General features: G+C 41.9%; 2 protein-coding genes across 2 annotated transcripts in view; one reads left to right on the top strand and one right to left on the bottom strand.

Moving 5' to 3' along the window:
- Positions 1-3,029: 3,029 nt before the first annotated feature.
- Positions 3,030-8,082, bottom strand: LOC121072923 (beta-microseminoprotein-like). The gene is made up of 4 exons (XM_040563225.1): positions 7,943-8,082; positions 4,896-4,992; positions 4,257-4,359; positions 3,030-3,381 (listed from the first exon to the last, which is right to left on the bottom strand). The coding sequence occupies exons 1-4, from the start codon at positions 7,943-7,945 to the stop codon at positions 3,252-3,254; spliced, it is 333 nt and encodes a 110-aa protein (XP_040419159.1). The 5' UTR covers positions 7,946-8,082; the 3' UTR covers positions 3,030-3,251.
- A 7,862-nt stretch (positions 8,083-15,944) lies between these two features.
- WASHC2C (WASH complex subunit 2C) overlaps positions 15,945-22,036 on the top strand; it is a 34,328-nt gene continuing 28,236 nt past the window's right edge. The window contains 9 exon segments of the mRNA XM_040563227.1: positions 15,945-16,058; positions 16,164-16,277; positions 16,421-16,585; positions 18,210-18,275; positions 18,828-18,867; positions 18,870-19,000; positions 19,635-19,728; positions 20,115-20,173; positions 20,963-21,010. Of these exon segments, the coding sequence (XP_040419161.1) occupies positions 16,164-16,277; positions 16,421-16,585; positions 18,210-18,275; positions 18,828-18,867; positions 18,870-19,000; positions 19,635-19,728; positions 20,115-20,173; positions 20,963-21,010 (717 nt within the window). The 5' untranslated portion in view covers positions 15,945-16,058.

The following is a 22,036-nucleotide window of genomic DNA, read 5'->3' as shown; positions in this document are numbered from 1 at the left end:
AGAGCTTGTCACAGGTTTTCTTGAGAAGCTAATACCTCTGCTGAATGAACATAGGGTGACAATTTATTTTGGGCCAAGTGAGGATCCCTGTCCTACCTAAGTATGCTCGTTTTTACAAGACAACAGACTCTCCATGACTGTGAAGTATCATTAAACAATGCACTTACCCTGGAAGATGTGTTTGTTTTCAAACCATACACCGCTTAAACACAGACTTTTTTTTTTCTTTTTTTTTTTTAATAATCAGTTTTGGAGATAAGAGACTGTGCAGAAGCAGCATTTTATAGGGTATTGTTGCTTGGTCTCCTATTTGTGGGCAGATGTAGGCCATCAATGAGTGGGAGATTCTGTTAGAAGCCCAGATCAATGGCTGAAATTCTATCCCCAGTGATAGGCAGAATCCAAAATTCTGGATTGCAGAAACACAGGGATTTGGGAGGCCCCAGGCAGGAGCTTTGCATGTAGCAGGAAACTGGGTTTGGGGTGGCCTTGGCAATGGGTTCACAGGCAGGACAGGGGAGCAGAAGCTGGTGTCAGAGCATAGCACAGCTGTTCAAATGAAACAGAGGCAGAACACCTGCTGTCTCGGGAGGGTAAGGCAGTCTCAAGGTCTCATGGTAAGAAAAGAAAAAAATAAAGAAAAGAAAAAGGAACGAGAAATGAAGCTATCATTCCAGTACAGAGTACAAATGGTGGCAAGGCAGAATAGCAGCAATGCCCAGCACTGCCTACGCTATACAGGAAAAGGTTGCCCTTGGTGAAACTGTGGTACACAGTGGATTAACTCACCTTTCAGCATGTTTTTCTTGCTATTTCCCTTGTCAAATCCCAGCCAATCCTTGATTTTGTGTTAGTTTGTCCATTCACGCAGACAGGAATTTACCTCCCCAAATTCCAGCCAAGTGTAAGTGTCATTCAGCAGAAGTCCAAGTTTGAGTTTTATAGGAGGAGACTCTTATTGTTCCAATGGCTACGTTAAAAACCCGGAGAAGACATTCTCAACATGTTACACAGGACTCCAGCACACAGCTGCATTGGTCTGTAACTTGTCCTTGCAACCTACCCTGTCAGTCAGAAGGTTGTTTCCACCTCTCTGCTATTTTGGAGATTCTCCAGTACCAAATTGGTCCTAGCACCTGCAGGCTGACTGAGTATTTGAATTAACAAGGACTGCTGTGTTTACCATTTTTCCTTCCAGAAGATAGAACATGGAGCAGTGACTGGGAAGACACAATTCATACCTTGTCAGAAGTGGAAAATAAGATTAACTCCACTCTACTTTCCCATCTGAAGGGCACATGATGGATGCCAAGTCTAGATCTATTGCAAATATGCATGGTGAACATATTTAGGCACACAGATTCACTCTTTTTAGTGGGAAGTGTTCAGAAAGAAAATCCTTGTTTCTTATTAGCAAGGAACTACTTGCTCATAGAAGAAAAAACTATGTGTGCCCCACCATAGTCATAATGTCTGTTCTGTACACAGCCTACAAAGATCTGCCTTTTATTACTACCTCAGGCTCTCCAGTTGCCATGAGGAAGCTGTGGCTCAGCACGTCTCCAGGAGCTGACCCAGCTCTCTCCGCAGTGTGGGCAAGAACCATTAAGCTGTGCAGTGTGTACAGGCTTCAGGAGTGGAGCTTGGAGGAGGACACCTGGCAGCAATTCAGAGGGGGCTGTGGAGAGGAACAGTGACTGCTATTGGGTGGTGATGTTGCTGGAGAAAAAAGCAAGAGAGAGAGGGAGGGGGAGAAAAAGGGCAATGATCTGTCATCCTCACTGATTTTTCAGAGGTCATGGGTTTAGTGGCGTGGGTCTTGCCAAAACTCCTGCAACAGTGCAAATGACCTCCATGGGCAGTTCATGAATGCTTTAGGGAACTAGGAACTCACAGTGTGTACTTGTCCAAGCTACAAGGTCCATTTTGTTATACAGCTTGTTACTCCCCGGCTAGGCTGGCTGCAGTTCCTGTGAACTGGAACCAGAAAGTAGTTTGTCAAACTGAAGCAGACCATTGTTGAAAGCTCACAGCAGCAGAGCTAGGTACTAGGTCCCCTCAGAATGAGCAGGGCAGGTGGAAAGGATGTTGCCTTGGCAAATGAGTACCTGGCTTTGGGCTGATCTGGGAGTTAACTGTCAGAGGAGTGGCAGGTTGTGAAAGAAAACTGGTTGCTTCTCTCTGCAACCTCTTCTATCTCCTTGTGTCGGAAGTCTGGCTGAAATATGGCAACGAGCCAGGGGGAAATGTGTCTCCCTCTACTCAGCAGCCATTCTTAATGCCCCAGAAGAAAGAAGATATAGTAGGAAGACAATGGCTTAAAAATCTGATGTTTTCTACTTGCTCTGTAATCGCTGGTGCTTTGCCTACTATGTAATAGAAAGGCTTGTTAGCTTGGCTGACTGTGACTCCCTCCCAAAGAATTACACTGTAGTTTGAAGGCTTGCACTTCTGGCTGTAGTGGTAGGGGAGTATATGTTTAATTTAGCAAGGTGTTTTCTGGATCCTGGCAGTAGATAGTTCATCTGCATGTCCAGCTCTGGCAAAGACGTGATACAGGCTCTGCATCCCAAGAGCATACCTTGAGACAGCTAAGATTATTCTGGCATTGGGTTCTCTTCAAACTCTGTAGATTCTGAGTGTCTGGCAGGTGGGATCCAGTTGTGCCAGTCACTAACAAGAAGCTATTGAAAGGTTACCTCAGAGACTGTGACATGAAGGAGAGACCATACCGAAGGGAATCTGATCCAGTGTCCTCCTCCCTTCCCTAGGCCGCTGTGTGCCTGGAGTAGGAGCTGTGGCAGAGCATATCCCAAACAGTGCTTCCCCTCCAAATTTTGACACCTGGGGAGCTAATATGGCTGCTCTGATGCTTGGCAAGAACAGAACCTGCAAAGCATGAGAGCAGCTTCTGTCAGGGCACTGGTGTATGGCACATTGGAGTACTGAGATAAATGCGTTCCTCTCTCAAGGAAAGTGATGTTCCCAAGCATTGTTACATAAAAAGAGCCATCATTATGAAGCTTTTCTGGATGTTTCATCTGGATTTATTGCATTCAACAAAGCTCAGTCATACCAACACAAGTGATGACAGAAATAAGACTTTGTATCTGATTATGCATCTTGTTTACTGAATTAGAATAACTGGGAGATTAAAAGTGAGCTGCTGAAGTACTCTCTTTTATAAGATCTCCCATGTCTTTAAGCATCTTTGATGGCAAAGCGTCTGTAGGCTTGGAGCAGGTGCATTGTTAACCCACACGACTGTGGACAACGCACTCCTTGGTGGGGTCATTCTTCTCCACAACATCATAGTTGCAGCTTCTCTTGTTGAAAACGATTTTACATTTTTCTTTGTCATAACCAACAGGAGTATGAAAGCTATCATTGATAAACAGAAAAAAAATGTTAGACTGAGAGCAATAAAAGATTCAATAATTCAGTGACTATATATTGAACTACCAAACTAGTGCAGAGTGAGAAATCTCTGAAACTGTGACTTAGACCAGCCTAGCTAGCTTGAGCACCCACAGCTACAGCTTCCAGTGCCTCAACAGATTTCCTTCTGCAACGACATGTAGATGTACCAGTATGGGGATTTTTTTTAGCACAGCACTCTACAATGTGACATAAGCATGGTCGCAGCATGTTTTATCTCTTTTCCATCATTTTTCATTATTTTCAGTATGCTTAGAGTGTGGTTTCAGTTTCCTGACAGTGGGTGTCACCTGAGAAAAGGCAATGATCGTAATCTAGCCATTTTGGCATTTTGAGAAGGTGGGATAAGAGGAAAAGAGGATGTTGGAAAGAGATACTTCAGAGCAGAGCCATGCCACTCTAGTGTCTGCATGTTCAGTGGAGAAAAGCATCTCTGAAAAGGGGTTCAGATCATCATGAGTTCTTTAGAGGACCTGTACGTAAGCGGCTTGTGGAATGAACTCCTTTCTACTCTCCACTTTCCCTGCCAAGGAATGACTTAACCACAGTGTAAGAGGGGTTCACAAGTTGCTTAGCGTTAAAGACAAGCACCAACTGGATGTGCTTGGAAGGGCCTGTGTCCACCCCCAGTCAGCAGAAAGTGAACTAAGGTAAACACAGCCAAGGAGTCAAGTCATCTGAAGCCATGTGTGGCTTTTATCCCTCCATGAGGGGTAAGGAAAGGCTCTCTTGTGCCTTTAGAGACCCATTTATTCCCAGCAGATGGAAACCTGTGGTCTTCGTATGGGCAATGATGCTCCTAGTGAGTTCAGACTTACAGGGAGCAGCAAGATATTTGGTTTTGGGTGCAGCTGCATCGGAAGCAATCATCTGTCCTTGAGATATGTCCAAAGGGGTACACTTTTCCATCCAGGACACAGCCTGCATAACACAGCAACAAAACAAAAGACATTCTTTAAGCCTCCACATTAAAGATGAAAGGTTTAAAAATGCCTGTATATTTTTTGAAAATGTTTTTCCTGAGAATGATTAAACAGAAGTCATTTTGCCCTCCTGGCTATTACCTGGACTATTTTGAGAGCCTGAACTTGTTTCTTCTTTACTTCTTAGAGACAGTTTCAGTGTTATAGACCTGGGGTGAAACTGAGCAACCAAACAGCCAGGTCTGCCATCTAGAACCACACTGCATTCAGAAATGCTCCCAAATCCAGCAGCAGCTCCACGTGCTGGCATAGCACTAGCAACCCACCACCAATAGCAATAGTATTGCTGCAACTATACCCAGTCCAGGTGAAAATACTATTTTTCCCTAGTTTTGGTATCTTGGTGCTGGAACCTCTTATTCAGGTCTTTCTGACAACTTCCACCTCCCTGATATTTTGGGCCCTTCCCAGCAGTTCTGCATAGAGTTGAGCCAACAAAAAAATATCAAGTGAGAGCACTTTCCCTGTTCTTACCTTTGTCAGACTCCCCTGGCTTGTTTATTTTTGTAAAGCAGTATGCATCACCCAGTGTCACGATGCCCATTGCAAGAAGGAAGGCGAGAAAGCTTTTCTGTAAAAGAGACATGGAGCACATGGCATGAATTTAATTCAACTTCGATTATCATTGTTTTGAAAAGATAAGTCACTGAACCTGAAACAAGAGTTAGAAACAACCTTATGTGCACATGAAAATGTTGGAAAAGGGAAATCCAGATACTTCACTACATTTTCCTTGCATGGGAAGAGACAAAATGATGTAACATAAACGTGTCTGCAGCATCCCTCCCTGTCAAAATCCAAGCTCTAGAAATCACCAAAAGCTTCCATAGTAGACTTAAAAGCCCTGTCAGATTCTTATTAGTGCTTTATTTATTGCCTTTGAGTCATGTTTAGCTATTTCTCCTGTACATCACTGTCTGTGTAGCATCCCAGTGTTTCACTTCTGAGCACAGCAATTGCACCAAAATTTTGGCAATCTTTGGATCGCATAACTAATTAGATTCTGATAAGTTTTGTGAAATAAGTGGCTGGATAGAGAAGAGACACAAATTAGTGCCTTGGGGCAGAATCCCAGTGCTGTATATTCTGCTTAGCAGCGTGTGAAATATCTTGTCAAAACATGCACACACAGGTCTGGTCATCCTTCTTCTTGGCTAGCGGTGGCAACAGATAAACATCTGCAAGAGCTCTTCAGAGGTGTCAGCTGGGACCTGCTGAACACCCAGGACTTCTCTGAAAAGGCCTGCATAACTTTGTAAGGGTACTTTTACTGGGGTAGAGGGTCTGGAGCCCCAGATTATTTTGATGAGTTCCTCAAGCTGGATAACTTAAGGCAAAAGTTTAGGAATGGCCAGAGAATGAGAAGCAGTGAGGAACATACTTCAGTTTTCTTGATAGCACTTGCAGATCAACACAAAAGGATTGTGAAATGAATAGTTGCTGTTCTAAACTCCAGAGGCTGTTGCAACTTGGAAGTGAGATTGAAAAAAACAATGAGAGGCTTTGGTTTTAGACAGCTCTGCTACTTACCTTGAACTACTTGAACCATAAATGTCAAAAGAGTGAAAATTTCTGAACCATGGAGAGCCATGGGGAATCTCCTCTGTCTGTGTTGGAAGACACTTGCTATTTTAGGTGCTTCTTTCTTACAGGGCCGAGGGGCATTTCTGGTGTTGTGAAAGGGAGGGGAAGAGACTATGGACTGGTCTGGGAAAGGTACAGTGCTTAATGTCCACAGTGGCTCTGCCATTTGGGGTTCCTGAGGCTTTGGGGTAGAATAGAGCCAACTGCCATGGTGAACACCATAGCCAGAAGGAGAAAAGCAAAGGAGAAAGACTGAAACTCTCAAACTTTAATTCCATGGTTTCCAGTCAAAGGAACATTGTCCAAGTACCTCCTGTTCTGTGAAGTTGTAGGAAAGTATATGTAACATTAAAATTGGTCTCCCATAAGGCTTCTCTTAAGGCATTTGGAGTGGATCTGTGGGGCTACTCATGCTGTGCAGGTGTATGGGGCTATGTGAGTTTGGGGACCTGTAGTTTTCCACAGAGGATCTCTCTCAATAGGCTTGTGATGCTGCTAGCTTTATATTAGTTGTCCAGAGCATGTGGTGGTGGTGCTTCCTCCGAACTGGTGCAGAGGTTTGCAGTTGCACAGGCTACTTCTATCAGAAGTCTGAGTGCTGTACTCATGTCTTTATAGTAATGGCTAAAATTTGTCGTTTGCTGTCCTGGGCTGTGTTCTGTGAATGTTTTGTCTTTAGTTTGCTCCAACATCTGTCCTTATCTTGCTATTCAAAGAAATGTCAGTTAGGTGAAACTGGGCACGCTCCTCTCTCTAAAGAGCAAAGTTCTGGACCCTCTATTGGATTTGAACAGAAAGAGAAGGGGAAGTGTGTGGTGTCTAACCACTTCTGAACTGACCTTTTTCTGGAACAACCAACCGGTACACCAGCTAAGTAACAATTAGCTAGCAGCAAAGGTGCCACATATAATCAGGCTGAGCACAGAAGATATCAATGAGCAGTGGCAGAAACAATGTCCTTTATTAAAAAATAGGTGACGTTGTTACTGTCACACTAATGGCAAGGATTTCTAGTTCAACATAAGGGTTGCGTTGTTCTGGGTTTTCAAGAGCATGGCACCTCAAGGAATATTTTCTGCTTGTTTGCTCTCTTAAAAAGGGAATGCCACCAGCCATCTTGCAGAGCAGGATCTTCTGAACTGGATTTAATGGACTTTGCAACTGGATGAATTAATGTGAAATGAGGTGCCATATTACCTTGTCCAACAAAGTCTTTTCCAACTGATTACAGACAAGACAAGCCCTAAGGAAAGCTTAAGCAAAGAAATAAGTAGATGATAATTTCTCCCTTCATCTCCAAATCTACATATATTAAAGAAACTGCTAACTCTTCTTTAAAACTTATGCCATTCCCTAGATTATCATCAGAAGTAGTAATTGATGTCTGTAGTTTTGGGGACTAGGTGAGCACAAATTAGAGGAAAACTGGGCCATAGGGCTTTGTCTATCTATTTGGCAATACCTAACTGTTGATTCAGATTCTGCAAACAAATTTGGAGGCTTGAAAAGTTGAAACAGGACATGTCTTTATAAATCAAAAGAGAAAAACAGAACGAGTACACTGTATTATACATTTTGTTGTAAAGGGGCTATGTTTTATGCTTTATTTCATATCTATACGTTACAATATTCTGAATATTCTCACAAACAATTCTGAAAAAAGGATAACAGCAGGTGAAATACCTAGAGAGATATATGTAGTTTTGTTTTGTTTTTTTTTTTCAAATCATTACAAAGCAAAACCCAAATTCACAGTAATCTTCATAAATGTGTCTTTCTTTGAATCTTCTGTCAGTTTTTAACGGAATACATCCATATCTAATAGGGATATAGATATAGGCATAATTAGGTGAATCTTTCAAATATCCTTCTTTTGCAGTTTTAAAACATATAGTGATCTGTACCTTCCTCATAAAAAAAGCTAAGCCTTTACTCACCATTGTGTAATGTGTAGCTCCCAAAGAGCTCCAAGTCCTCAGAAGATCTCCACAAGTGCTTTGTTGTGGAATCTGAAAGCAAATGTTTTATGGTACCTTTATGTTGAGCAATTTAAGTCTAGAAAAATAGCTTGCTCAACTCAAATGCACTTATGTTGAAATTTCTGAAGAAATTGCTGAAATTTTGCCAGCTGGCAAAGTTTGATTCTGTACAGCACTGACGTGAGTAAAGAGTTGAGCCCAGAATCAAGTATTGTTCAGAAGCGTTATGATTAGAAAAAATGCCTTTCTGATAAAATTCAAGTATTGCTAGGTAAGCTGTAGGCAGAACTGTACAGTTAGTCCAGGTAATTTTCAGGAGTGGGAGGAATCCACAATGATCATTTCTTCTATCAGTGGGCTGGAACGTGCTTAGAATAGGAAACAAGGAATTAATAGCTTAGAGATCTCTTGCCAGATCTTTGGATATGCATATTTAATGCTACTGTGTGTACTGCAAGATAATCAAAGGCACTTGGAAATAGCACTATTAAAACCTCTTAACATTCAGATGTTAATCAAAGCTGGATCAACTGCAACATTTCTCTCTCTCCTCAACTAAAAGAAGTATTTTCTAACAAATCAAAAGCCGCCTGCTGTTCTTGTGGGACTGTTCAGGTTTTGATTTGAGTAACTGTGATAGAGTATGTGACCACTTTCATATGTGCAAAATGCTTTCACAAGTGAAAAATGTCAGAGTGCTAATCAAATACTCTGCTTTCTCTTACTCCTGCAGCCTCTTTTCAGAAAGAAATAATAAGCTGTGGCCTATGTTTTAAAAATAAATACTTTGCTATGGATGATAGCAAGCAATAGAAAATTCATTCCCACATGAGACTGATCACCAGATTAAGGAATTTAGCCTATGATTTTATGATTACATTTAGAAAGTTTGGAATAGTAAATAAAATTCGGCTGTACTATAAACTAAACAATTTGGGGTTTATTTGTTGTAAGAGTCAATTAAACTATTCACAGAGTTTTAGATATTTTGGAGTGGTAGAAAGAGAATTTGTCATTCACACACTTCCATGCGCTGTGTATTTCTGAGAACTATTAATAATTAATTTAGCTTTTGGATGTGCTCATTCCAAAGAATTCAGCAGGAAAAACAACAACAAAATTGTAGTACATCACATCATAATTCCATGATCCCCTTAGAGTAAATGCTGAAGTTGAAGTCTGTGCAGGTTTAATAATCACTTAGGAAAAAATACATAATTCATGAAAAGTTCATAAGCATTCAATTTTACAGACTACACACCTGTCTCTTCTTTGTTGTTGTTCTGCTATAATCACTACGTGTTTTAAAACTCTCATTTCATGAAAATCTTGTTTATGTCACTGAGAAAAAATGAATAACTTTTGTTTTTCATCCTTTGCTTCCTGCATACCTGGTAATAGTCTTTTATCATCAAAATCTTCCTCTTGTCTGTGCTTATAGGCTGTCAAGTCAGCTTATAACTTCTCTCAGATGAGTACACTAGTTTTAGCCATCAGGTGTGTAGTCCTGATTTCCTTTCATTCCTGTAACCCATTTCTGAACAGTCTCCAATTTGACAGTATCTCATCTAAAAACTGAATAGAGAAAAAGACATGGAAGTTTGCCTATGCTGTGAAAATAACCCCAGATATTAAGAAAAGACCTATTGCCTTTGCTGTATCACCACTGCTATCTTAAGCACCATATTTTTCTAAGTACAGAACTTTGGCTTTCCATCCCTGAATTCTTTTCAGACCCACTGATATTCATGCAAAATTCCCATTTCTACAAACTGTAAAAAATCTCTAAAGCATAGATTAAGCAAGCGCAGTTTATTTCACCATCAGCACAACTTTAATTAGTATTTGACTCATTAAGCATTGTTTGCAAACTCTCCCAACAATGAGTTTATGTTTTCACCCAGATCACTTGATATAGATGAACCATACAAGTGTAGAGGAACTGTTGACCATGTGTACCCACCTATGGCTCGTACCAGATTTACGTTATTCCCTTCCCTTCACCTACCATGTTCAGGCTTTGCTAACCCCAGGTCACCTTGGGCTTGACAAGAAATTTTATGCCTGTCCTTTTGTGGTTTTTCATAGACAGCTCAAAGCAAGACTGGTTTTGCTTTCAAGGCACTTGTTAGGCAGAACACCTTATTCTTCTGTCAATGAGCTCTTGATAAACACGTTGGAGCCCTGCCAGCCGTGCTGCTCATTGTCTGCTGGTAGGCTGGCATTCCTCCGAGTGTCTTTGAACCTCCCGTTTCAGGACACACAGATCTTGCTTTAAGAGAATTGTTTCCCCAGTCTCTTCCTCAAGTCTTAGATCGCGCTACACTTCCAGTGAGATGATTTTAATACACTTTTTGCAAGAATGATTGTTTCCATAATAACGTGCTGATTTGCTTTTCACCTGTTGTCATACAGGAAGAAGAGAGACAAAACTGCCTTGAAGGTCTGCCCAAGGCATCAGGAAACATTTGTAGGGCTTTGTTGGTATGACAACCACTACTTGGACCTTTCCTAATTTCCCAGTTGAATGCTGCTAAACATGTCTGGTCTCTTTCAGCTTCTCATTTCTCAGCACTTTCTCAGAAGTGTTGACACTTGGAGAAATACCTGAAAAGCTCATCCTGCCCAGCTATCATAGTATTATTTTTCTAGATGTTACAAGTACTTTTCTGGGACCTTCCAGCAGGCAGCCCAGTATGACCCAGTATTTATCCAGCCTGTTGTGAGCCTGTTGTGAGCGGCAGATATTCGGACCATCGCTTGCCTTTGCCTGGGCAAACTGAGGCTGGACGAGCAGGTCTCCCAGAGCAGCCAGCCCACCCGAGGGGGCTGGAGCAGCAGGAGATACAAGCCAGCAGCAACAGTGTAAAGCAAGGTGGAAGGGATTCAGTTCAAAGGAGCTGAATTCACCTTCTTTCAGGGGTGTATGAAATCCTACCAGGCTGATTTGGGGTGATAGAAAGACGGTGATTTGCCGCTGTTGTGCCATTCCTGTGTGCCAGGATTGATGTATGCACTGCAACAGCAGTCTATTAACAGCAATTAAAAGTCCTTTAATGATCCTTTAATAGTTTTTCGAGCAGTGTTGCTTATATGAATATGCATACACAGAACCTAGCATGAATTCTTCGGTATGCTTCTAAACTATCCTGCAGCTTTATTCCCTTTGTAACTGCCTTCAGCTTCTCGTCTAAGTATGTATAGTTTTGATCTATCCAAATTCACTTAAAAAGCAATATGCCTTTCCCTTCTTTTTAAATGTAAGCTGCATGTTCTTACTTTCTATCATCAAAGCTTTCACTTTTAGCTCCTGCTCCACCAGAAGACATCTGTCCTTGTGGTGGGCTAATCCTCGATGGAAGAACAAGGATTTTGCAATGTTCACTGCCGATTCCATCTAAGATACATATACCATACAGACAAATATTTGTACAGAAATCACACAGAGAACTAAAGTTTACATATATTGGAAATAGCAGTTTTCGCTTAACTAAGTTCCAAGTCCACCAAAGAAGGTTGGAAAACACCTGTGAACTTCTGCATTCTTCAGATTAGATCTTATGGCTTGAATCAAGCAAAGCACTTAAATATGCCCCTGGCTTTAGACGTGTGGGTAATTGAATTGTCTCCAGTGAAGTCACTCCTTGTTCTCAAGCATAGGCTTGGTAAAGGCTTTGCTGGATCAAAACCAGGGTCATATGGTGGGAACATAAACTCACAGTTTTCCTGCATCCTTGTTGCTTTATCAAGTATGATATATCAACTGATACGGGAAGTGTGATTTCTCAACCTATTTACAAAAGTGGGAAGGTAGAAATATTTCACTACTCATGTGAGTTTCATATTTCCATTTTTTGATAAAGAATGAATGGGACAACCATGGGACTATGATTTGAGCATTTTTTTATTTGTTGATTCTGATATTGACCTGATGCATTGTTTGGGTGGCTTGCTTAAGTGTGTTGGAGGTTACAAGTTTCAGAGCTTACTAACTGACTATAGAGGACTTCAGTCCTCAGAGATGGAGCCCGATACTCACCTTCCCCTGCCTCCTCACACACTAGGCAGTCCTGCCCTACTGCAAGGGAATTCCAGGGTAATGGTTATTCTCTAAGACCACGGTTTTATCATTAGAGATTAACTTTTAGGAACAAAAACCACATGGGGTAACTGATGAGCCAGCAAAGTCATGTGTGTCTGAGCCCAGGTTCTTTTAGAGGGCTAGCAGTTCTGCTCTTTTTCCTTCTTTAGGACTTTCAGTTACCTGAAATGAGTTTATCAGCCCTGTTTTGTTTTGGTTTGTTTTGGTCTGGTTTTTGGTTATTGTTTTGTTTTTCCTGCTTGTATGACAACTTATTTCAGCAAGAAAAATCCATTTAATTTGACTGAGTATCTGGCAGCAAGGACTTTTAGGTAATGGGTAATCACAGTCTGCTAATTTCTGACACACAGGTTATAATTAATTATTTTAAAGGAAAGGTCAGCTGATTTTGGATTCCCTGAGATGAATTCTCTGATACACAAGTGGTGTGGTCTGTCATGCATTGACCAGCAGAGGAGGAAGTAGCCCTGGGGGCTTCAGGCAGGTCCAGTGCATGTGCTTATTTCTAGCTATAGACACTCCTTTCTACACTGTGCACCAGGCACCGAGGCACACTCCAGCCCTGACTTCAGTAGCCAGCCCCAAGTTCTAGTAATTGCAGGGCTTCGACAGCTGCATCTCAATCCATGTCTGTACCAACCTATACAACACAATATATGCAGAAGGATGAGGAGTGGCAGGAAAAATGAAGAACAATCAAGTGTGGTGTTCTGTTTTTTTTTCCTGGCATGATAAAGGAGCTTATCTTTTTATTGTAAATGAACTGTTTCTTTTGTTTGCATCCTGTTCTAGAATTATAAAAAACATATTTACTTTGTGTTAGGAAAGCTGGTTGTGGTATTCTTTTTTTTTTTTAAAAAAAAAAAAACACTTTGTAAACATTTGTGAGATTAACCAAATGCTGTGTCTGTTTAAGCTTTTGTTAGCATTTCAAATTTAAGGCAACAGAAAGCAGTACTTCTGCCAAAGGTTTTACCTACAAAAAAAAAATTATCCAGGCTAGCCATATGGCATATTGTTACCCTGGATTCTCAAGAAGAGAGAATTATATTTAAATTGATATCAAATTTCACATCAAGATCCTAAATCTTTGTCTACTGTAAGCTGTAAATTCTTCATGAACAAACACTAATATGAATTTAGTAAATGCTTCATCCAAAGAGTTTAAAAATAAATAAAAGAAAAAAAAATCAGATGATCCTTCTAATAGCCCTGTACCAACTCAGAATATATATTTTTTTATTTCATAGTCAGCATATGGGGTTTAGAAATTATTCTGTGCTTAAAATAGTTGCTTATGGTCTAGAAGCAAATACAGCATACACGATATCTCCCTTAAAGCTGGCCATGTTGCTTTTGGGATATTTCTGGACAAAGCAACCTACTACTTGCTTTGAGAGTAGTCAGGATCCATTCCAAATGGAAATGTTTGCCCTCAGCTCTGTAGAAGTTGTGCAGAGGCAATAACTGTGGTCATACATACCAAGTGCACACCACTGGCCTCCAAATGATTTTCAAGGTTCCATCATCTTGTCTTTAGCCTTCTGCAGCCATTCTGCAGCTGTGAAAAGTCCTGTGCAGTTCCATGGGCCTGTGGGAATCATTGTGGATGCTATTGAAGACGAGTTGTCAGCTTGTGCAGGAGTGTAAATACTGGATTTTCTCCTTTGCTTTGCAGTTGCTTTTTGTACCGATGCTTGCAGATGTTTCTTTGTGAACATAAAGAACATGCTTTGTGGTTAGGACAACCGACACTTAAACTGGTGGATTAAGGAGTCTTACTGTGCTCTTTGGTCTGGGTACCTCCAACCATTTCTCATACTTGTCTCACCCTTTTTTCTCCCCAGCCCATGCCTTAGTTTCCAGAGGAAGGAAGCTTAGGGACCTAAGCCAGGAGAAAGTCATCCAGGTTGCTACAGCACAGAATACTAATGTATGCCAGGATGAACCCTCCACTGCTCAGTCTAAGCTCAGCTAATTTCCTTATCATATTGAGGAGGCAAACTCCAGACACATATTTACATCTGTGTCTCCAGCTCAGTTGGGAAATCCCCAGAACCAGCTGTAATTTCATATTCCTGATGCCAACTCTGTATGTAAGCAAGATTCTAGATCAGAACAGCAAACTTTCATTGCTATTGCCTCCAGTCCTAAGTGTTGTTTTACCAGAACCAACCAGAAGATTCATGAGCTGGCAGCAGTCTGGGATAGTAAATGTTTAGAGACAAGGCTAACAAGCAGTTTCTGGATGGTCAGTGACTTTCTCTGCCATGGAGCTTCACTACAGAAAACAGACTGAAATAGGACCGGGAAGAGGTCCGTGGAAGTTTGTTTCCTCTTGCATCATGTCTGCGTAAATATAGCAACCCATTATACTGTGCTAGTTCTTCACCAGAAACTGGAGGGATGTCCAGGAGAAGAAAGCAGCAATTGCAGTCTGTGCCATGTTTCTCAACTCTGTTTTGTGTATGTTTTCTTCAAACTTCTTGTGCCCTGTATTCTGGCCCACCTTTGCAATCCGCAAGGACTTCTAGTAACCTTCTGACTGTTTGACCCCACCTTAAACACTTCCACTGCAGCCTTTCAGAGCCCCACCAGAAGACCTCTGGCTCCTCTCACACCGCTGCAAATTCACAAAGCAGAGCAGTAGGACCACAAGAATGGCAAGGAGCTGTAACTTCTGTACTGGTGGCCATGCAGGAAAAGCTTGCCCCCCAGCCTGATTCCAGAAGCACTCTGCCCTGCTCTGGAAGGTCCTAGGGAATCTGAACTACACAAATACAGATCTCAATGTCACATAGAAATAGCAAGCTATGCCACAGAGCTCAGGCATGCCTGTAAGCATGGGTATCATGCAGCTCAGCTCTGTGCAGTCTTACATGGTCTGTTTCTTAGCATGCAGATCAGTCCCTGATGATAAATGTGATTGTTGGTACATTACATTGTATACTTATATGTAAAGTTCTGGAGGGAACAGCAAGTGATTTTTCTTGTTGTCATCTTCTCTTTAACCTCTACAAGGAATATAGCAAAATTCTTCTCCAAAAGGAATTTTGGGATTGAAATGTTCTTTGGGTGCCTGACAATAATGTTTAGGTTGGACCTTCATGAAGGCAGATTTTTATTGTGCTCTTTGTAGCCCCATCTGCTCAGAGATTGGTGTACATGTCTCAAAGAAACAATTTTCCCTAAGGAACATTTAGGTTCCATGTTGTTGTCTTTCTTTTTTTCCTAGTGGAACCTAATCCACAAGGTCCTCAGACCTGAAGCTGCCTGGTTGCAAGACCTTGAATTTTTCAGCATCACGACACATAGAGCATATAAACACCACGTTTTGTAACACACAAAGTTCTGTGCCAAGCAGACAAACACTTTGCATTAACAACCAAGAACTTGTTGGATTTAATCCCACATTTCAATAAATATGGAAAATTAACTAAAGGCTTTGCTGCTTTTTGGAATGCTGCAGAGGAAGGAACTATGGCAAAACACTAAGAGCCTGGAGAATAATTTTAGATTAATCCCATCTGTGTAGCATTTTTACAACCTTGCTCAGGACATTGTTGTGAAACGATCCTGAACAAACATTTGTCTACTTGTACTTTTTTGATTTTCTGCTTTATTATGTCTATTAAAATACTTTAAATGCGACTAAGGCTGAAGGTTTGAGCCAGCTTAGCGATGGTATCTTATTATAGAACCGGCACTGAGGAGGGCGGCGTGTGCCCGGAGGGCTGGTTGTTCCCCTCAGCCACGCACACACCGAGGCCTGCGGCCCGCCTGTTGCCGCCTGCCCCGCACCCGGCTCCCGCGGCGCCGCCGCGCCCCCTGCCGCCCCGGCCCGGCCTCACGCAGGCCTCGCCCCGCTGGGCGGGAGGCTTCGGGGCGGGCCGTGCCGGGCCGGGCCTCACATGACCGCGCTCAGCTGACTGCGGCGCCCGGGGTTGCGGCGCGGCCCGGCCCGTGGTCACGGTGAGCGGCGGGGAGGGTGGAAGTGGCGGCCCCCGGCCCCCGGCCCCGGCCCCGGCCCCGGCCCCTCGCCCATCTGCCCCTCGCTTCACGGCCCTTCTCCCGCAGATGATGAACGGGGCGCGGGACGCGGCGGAGCCGGCGCCGGTGTGGGAGCGGCCCTGGTCGCTGGAGGAGATCCGTAAGGGCAGCCAGAGCTGGTCCTTGGCCTCGGACGCCGGGGTGAGCAGCGGGACCGGGGACGGGGATGGAGAGGGCCGGGACCTAGGCGTGTGCGTGGCGGTGAGGGCGCGATCGCAGCCGGCTGTGGCGCAGGGGGGCAGAAGGAGCTGCCCCCGAGCGCTGCCTTCCCCTGTCCACAACAGCTGCTGCGTTTTCTGCAAGAGTTCTCCCAGCAAACCATTTCCAGGACGCACGAGATCAAGAAGCAAGTGGACGGGCTGATCAGTGAAACAAAAGCCGCGGACTGCCGCCTCCACAATGTCTTCAACGACTTTCTCATGTTGTCCAACACGCAGTTCATAGAGAACGTGAGTATATTGGTGTGTGGTGTCAAGCTTGTGCTTCAAACCCTGGCGTGTCCACGCGCTATAACTGGTAAAAATGCTTTCACTTTGTGGCAAGTGTTGGTTTAGAGACGGAGTGGCTTATAAACACTTTATTTTAAAAGGTCTCCCAAATCTTTCGTGAGTGATGCATAGTCCAAGATGTGCAGATTCCCTTTTGCCTCTTCTGAGTTACTTACCTCCTTGTTTATGTGTGATGTGGTGATCGGGATTTCCTTTCCAGGATTGTGAGTGAGTTGGGATCTCTGGGGTGCCTTGGCACATCTTTACAGGTAGCATGAATGTAGCACTTGGTTGTCTAAATATAAAGAATGCTGTACAGTGCTGTAAGCTTGCTCAGTGCTGTTACACAAACTGCTTTTAATGTAAAATTAAAGGTGCTAGTCTGCAGGTGGTTGTCTATTATATTTGGTCAGGAAGAGCTGCCTGTTAGTGAATCGTACCGTTTTGTGAATGTTGCGACTTTGGAAAGGTTACAAGAAAGATGTGAAAGCCCCTTATGATACTGTATTGCTAATAGCAAATGTGTAATTAAGATGTAGAGCTTTAATAGTTTTACACATTTGTGGGTTTTGTTTTTTTCCCTAGCACTGGCCTTTATCAAGTATTTTGTTTTGATCAGCATTCCTCGCAGGCCACATGTATCTCCTCTGAAGCCATGATGCCATTATTGGAAAGATGCTGGCAGAGGACAAGGCAACGAAAACCTGGGTTTCTGTTGTGGATGTTGCTTTTTTTTTTTTTTTTTTTTTTCCTCAGTACAGCAGTGTCTTTACTGGCCTACCTTTGCTGTTCAGCTTAACAATTTTGCTGAGAACAGTTTGTACCAAATGTCTTAAGTCTTGGGTACTTCGAAACGTTGTGCCCAAATTTAAGCCCACAGAAATGGGTCCTCACTTCTAGTTCTCAATTTAGCAATGGAAAGAGCCCTGTCTCTTCCAAGGGGATAACTTTCATCTGTGCTTGAGAGATTTGGATTCAAGTTTGCAGATTCAAGGAGTGCTTTTTATTTCCCTGTGTCTCCTTGTAGCTGTTCCTACAATAGAATACCAAAAGTACTGGATGGAGGGATCATCAGAACAAACTGAAATCTGAGGGAGGATGTGACCCTTCTCTGTAAGAACAAGAGAAGGATATATAGAAAAGAGGGGGAAAAGCTGCTAGATGACAAAACCTGACACATCATAAGTAAATCTAGGCTTGATTTTGAAGGCTTCTAGAACAGCTTAATAATAGAGGGTTAAATAGTATTGTGTGTATTTTATTTTAAACATATTTAGGTCAATCTGTGAATGGAATTAAATGGCCAACTTGTCTTCTACTGCGGTGACATTTGCAGTCTTGAGTCACCTCAGTTGGCTTGAGAGGCTGCGTGATAGGAACTTGATAATGACTGCAATGCATGAAGGAGGCTATGAAGACGCCTGGCATCATCTATGTTTTGTTCTGTTTTTAATATTTCATGAATTAATGTATAGTTTAATCATACATTAACAGTGTATTTTTTTGTTGTTGTTGGCAGTCCTCATGATTTAGCCCTTGCAGCAGTATGTTGTTCTTACTTGAGTTATTTGTGCTTGAATTTTAGCGAGTATATGATGAAGAAGTGGAAGAGCCGATTCCCAAAGCTGATGTTGGAGACAAAACAGAGCAGGTAGTTACCTTAAGCTTCCATGAGTATTTACTTCCATGAGCTTACAAATCAAACTGTTTCCGTTCTCCTTTGAAGTCTTTCTACTTTATAAGCTTATGTCGTTCAAACATAACATTGAAAAGTAGTATTGAAGCTTATGATAACCTGTTAGAGCCTCCCCAAACTCAATATTGTAATCTAGTAGACAAGACTTGTGTTGATTTTTCAACAGCTATGCATATTTTTCAGCAAGAGAATTGAGGCCTCAGGCCTTATTGGATTCAGAGGTAGTGAATTAAGGAAGCAGAATCTGACTACAATTCCCAGGGATAAAAACTCAGAGCTTTTTTATATATCTTATAATTTTGGTGTATTATACCACAAAGGTTCTTTTGATGAGCTGAAAGCACAAATAGGATAGTGCTGTGCTGGTAGGGGTGTTTAGAACATCTCTGTTCACCGCGTTGATAAAGGTGAATTAAGGAAAAAAAAGTTAAATTTCTCATGCATGTTGCAGTGAGATTGAGTCTAGAATAAAATGCAATGGCAATTGTGTTTTTTTTCTTGTTGAAGGAAAGGACACGTGAACAGAAAGAAGCTGATCTGATCCCCAAATCCAAGAAGCAGTGAATTATGGGTTGCAAGTACTAGACAGTGCTTTTGAACAGCTAGACATCAAAGCAGGCAACTCTGACTCTGAAGAGGAAGAAAGTAATGAAAGGGTGGAACTGATACTTGAGCCAAAGGTAGAGAGACATGTTCTTGCTGGGAGCGTTGTGTTTGTGTTTCGTTTTTGTTGGATTTGCTCTTCACTTCTGCAAGCAGTGTCACTGTGTTGGTTAAAAATTGATGTTCTTTATCTAAAAAGAGGATTTGGTGACTATATCTAAAGCAGAGATGCTCCTTGCTGAGCTATTTTCTTGTGTAGCCTGCTTGTCTTGCAGTTGGGCTTATCATTAAGGAATGGCGCCCCTTAAGGGATTAGTTCAGTGGTAGTGAACTTGGAAATGGAAGTCTGAGTTCTGGGTGGAAGGGCACCTTTAAATGTCATGCTTTTTAGGTACAAACGGTATCTTCATAGTCAGTTTTTACTGTACCGGTAATGAAGAACCCTAGATGTAGGAATTGCAAGGATGTTTTTATGTTATTATGACATCTAGAAAATGTGCTGGGACCACGCAAATAGAAGTAGCCCATGTTCTTTGACAGTGTTGAAAGGAATAAATCTCAGTTGGCCCACCCCACTTGAAGTGTATGTCTGGTGGGATTCACATGAAACTAGTTTGTATCTTCCTTGCCTTAAAATAAGGGTTGTAGGGCTCATTAGTAATGTAGAGCTGTTCCTAGATGTCAGAAAGACTTCATGTTGTCTCTTTCTAGGATCTCTATATTGACAGGCCTTTACCTTACTTGATTGGCTCTCAGCAGTTCATGGAACAAGATGATGTTGGCCTTGGAGATCTGACTAGTGAAGGTATGTGCTAGCATGACCTTTTATTTCTATGGGAGTAACTAGCTCCTAATTTGAGACTTTGGTCTTAATTGTAATAGCTTGTGTGATACTGCGTAGTGGTTTTGCACGTTTAGTTGCATACTGCAGTTAGCTGGGGAAATGTGCACTATGCTGTAACAACCAGCTTTCCAAATATGAGTTGTCAGTACTTTGTGCTCTGTGTATTGGAAACACAAAATGCTAGAATTTCAGCAGACTACAAAGCACTTTCAAACCATTCTTTTTTACCTGATATTTAGTTCTCATCACAAAGCCTTTAAAGTTGCAGTAGGTATGTCTGCTGACCAGCAAGCTGTGTGTGGAGATGTCATGCCTGATCTTAACTTTTCTATTTTCATTTAAAATAGAAGGTTCGGTAGATAGTGATCGTGGAAGTGTGATTGACAGCGAAGAAAAGGATGAAGAGGTAAGCAACAGAGTACTAGCTACTTTGCATAAGTATTCGTGAGTTTTTGTTTACCTGCGAGGCCATTACCTACCTTGGTTTTCCATGTGTGGTATCAAGACAGTATTGCAATGTACGCTCTCTGTGTCAGTTGTGAATGTATTTTTCTGTTACTGTTCTTACACTATAATTTCCTCCGCAGCCTTTCAGAAGAGTGGTAAAGTGGTGTTGGCTCTAACTGCTGTTATAGTAGAATATTTCAGACTGAAATTTTTTATTCCAGTTTAGTCTCACATTGTGAAGCAAAATCAGCTTGAAGCTTTTGCAATGAACAATTGAATTGATGGAGGGCAAATTTATTGTAAGTTACAGTGACAAAGAATGGAATGGAAACTAACAGGAATAAATTTAAACAGGTTTCAGTGATGTACCTCCAGGCTTTGCCTTATGAATCCACTGCATTGGAATAACAATTTCTGATATTTTGTCTGCCTTAGCTGGAATGTCTCTGGTTTATGGCTGTGTTGTAGAAGCACTCCCTTTTTCCTTAGGAATTTGTTTTTGGTATCCTTGTTCAATTAAAGTTTAATCCCTTGTGAGTCACTGAAATGGAGCTTGCTTTCTTTGCTAACTCAGTGATGCTTTGCTGAGCTCCTTTCATGAAGATGGTCAGTGGTGGGCAAACAATCGCGCGTTTGCAGTGAGGAGATGTGAATACCCAAACCTAAGCAAGTCTGGACTTTGAGCCCTATCCCTTAGCCACTGAATGAAGCAGTGTGTGATGCTTGTCTTTGGTCTCTTATGTTCCAGGAATCAGATGATGAATTTGGAAACCCTAGTGAAGATGACCAAAAGACGGTACGGTTATACACCTTGGTACCACCTGAAAGACTTTCTGCTTGAGACAGAGTGAGAATGTAATAAAGAGGAAGGAGATCAGAGCTCTAGACAGTTAACTATTAAAAGCCTTATTTAAGCCTGGTTTGTATAACTTTGTATGGGTAGGTTGTCCTGACTAGGTGGCATTGTATTGTGCAATTGAACCTCTACTGGGGTTAAAGACATGCTTGCAAGCCGTCATTAGATGAAAAGCATATGTGCAAAAGCATTGCCTGATGTGTGTTTTCCTCAGCAATAACTTCAGAGCCAAGAGAGTTGAAAGAATCAACCCTAGGAGAGCTAGGTTCCTGAGGGATTATTGTGTCTGATCAAAATTCTAAACTTGCAAAGCAGGAAGTAAGGAACAATGCAGTCTGGGTATGACATGAAATCAAAGATAAGAACAGCATGAAACATTTGGAAAGTGTGACTATTTGGGTAAAAAATGAAAAGAGAAAAACGCTTAGGTTTATAAATTCAAGCCTGACTTCAACTGTTGGTGCTAGGGGAAGGAATCTTATCCATGTTAAATGTATCAGTGAAAAAGGGACTTTTAGTGGGGACCCTCTGGCTGAGAAGATGAGGGCCAAAAGAACAGTGTTTCAAAAAGCAACCCTTTTTTAAAATTGTTAAAGCAAAGTTACAAAAGCACTCAGATGTTAGTTATGTGAAGTTGTATTGGTCTTCATAGGGTAACTTTGTATGCATGATGTATTTTAAGTACTTAGTAACTTAGTACTATATTTTAAGATACTGCTATCTACATTTGGAATAGCTCAAAATGGCAAAAGTTTGTAGTAGCTAATCTCAGCGTTCCAGAAATAAGGCATAATTACTAGGTCTTTGGTGGAGAGCAGTTAGTAAACTAAGGGAAATTGGGCAGGTAAAGCAGTTCAGGCTTGTGTATGGTAGCAGTACGCTCCTTGTGAGGCCAGCCTTATTGTCCTCAGTTGCCCCAATCCAGAAATGTTTGGTGATGCACTATAGAGGTGTACTAGAGAATAC

The sequence above is a fragment of the Cygnus olor genome, chromosome 7, assembly GCF_009769625.2.
Source record: "Cygnus olor isolate bCygOlo1 chromosome 7, bCygOlo1.pri.v2, whole genome shotgun sequence".
Lineage (NCBI taxonomy): Eukaryota > Metazoa > Chordata > Aves > Anseriformes > Anatidae > Cygnus > Cygnus olor.
Note: the sequence above shows the minus strand (reverse complement) of the source record. Positions and strands in the feature narration are given on the sequence as shown.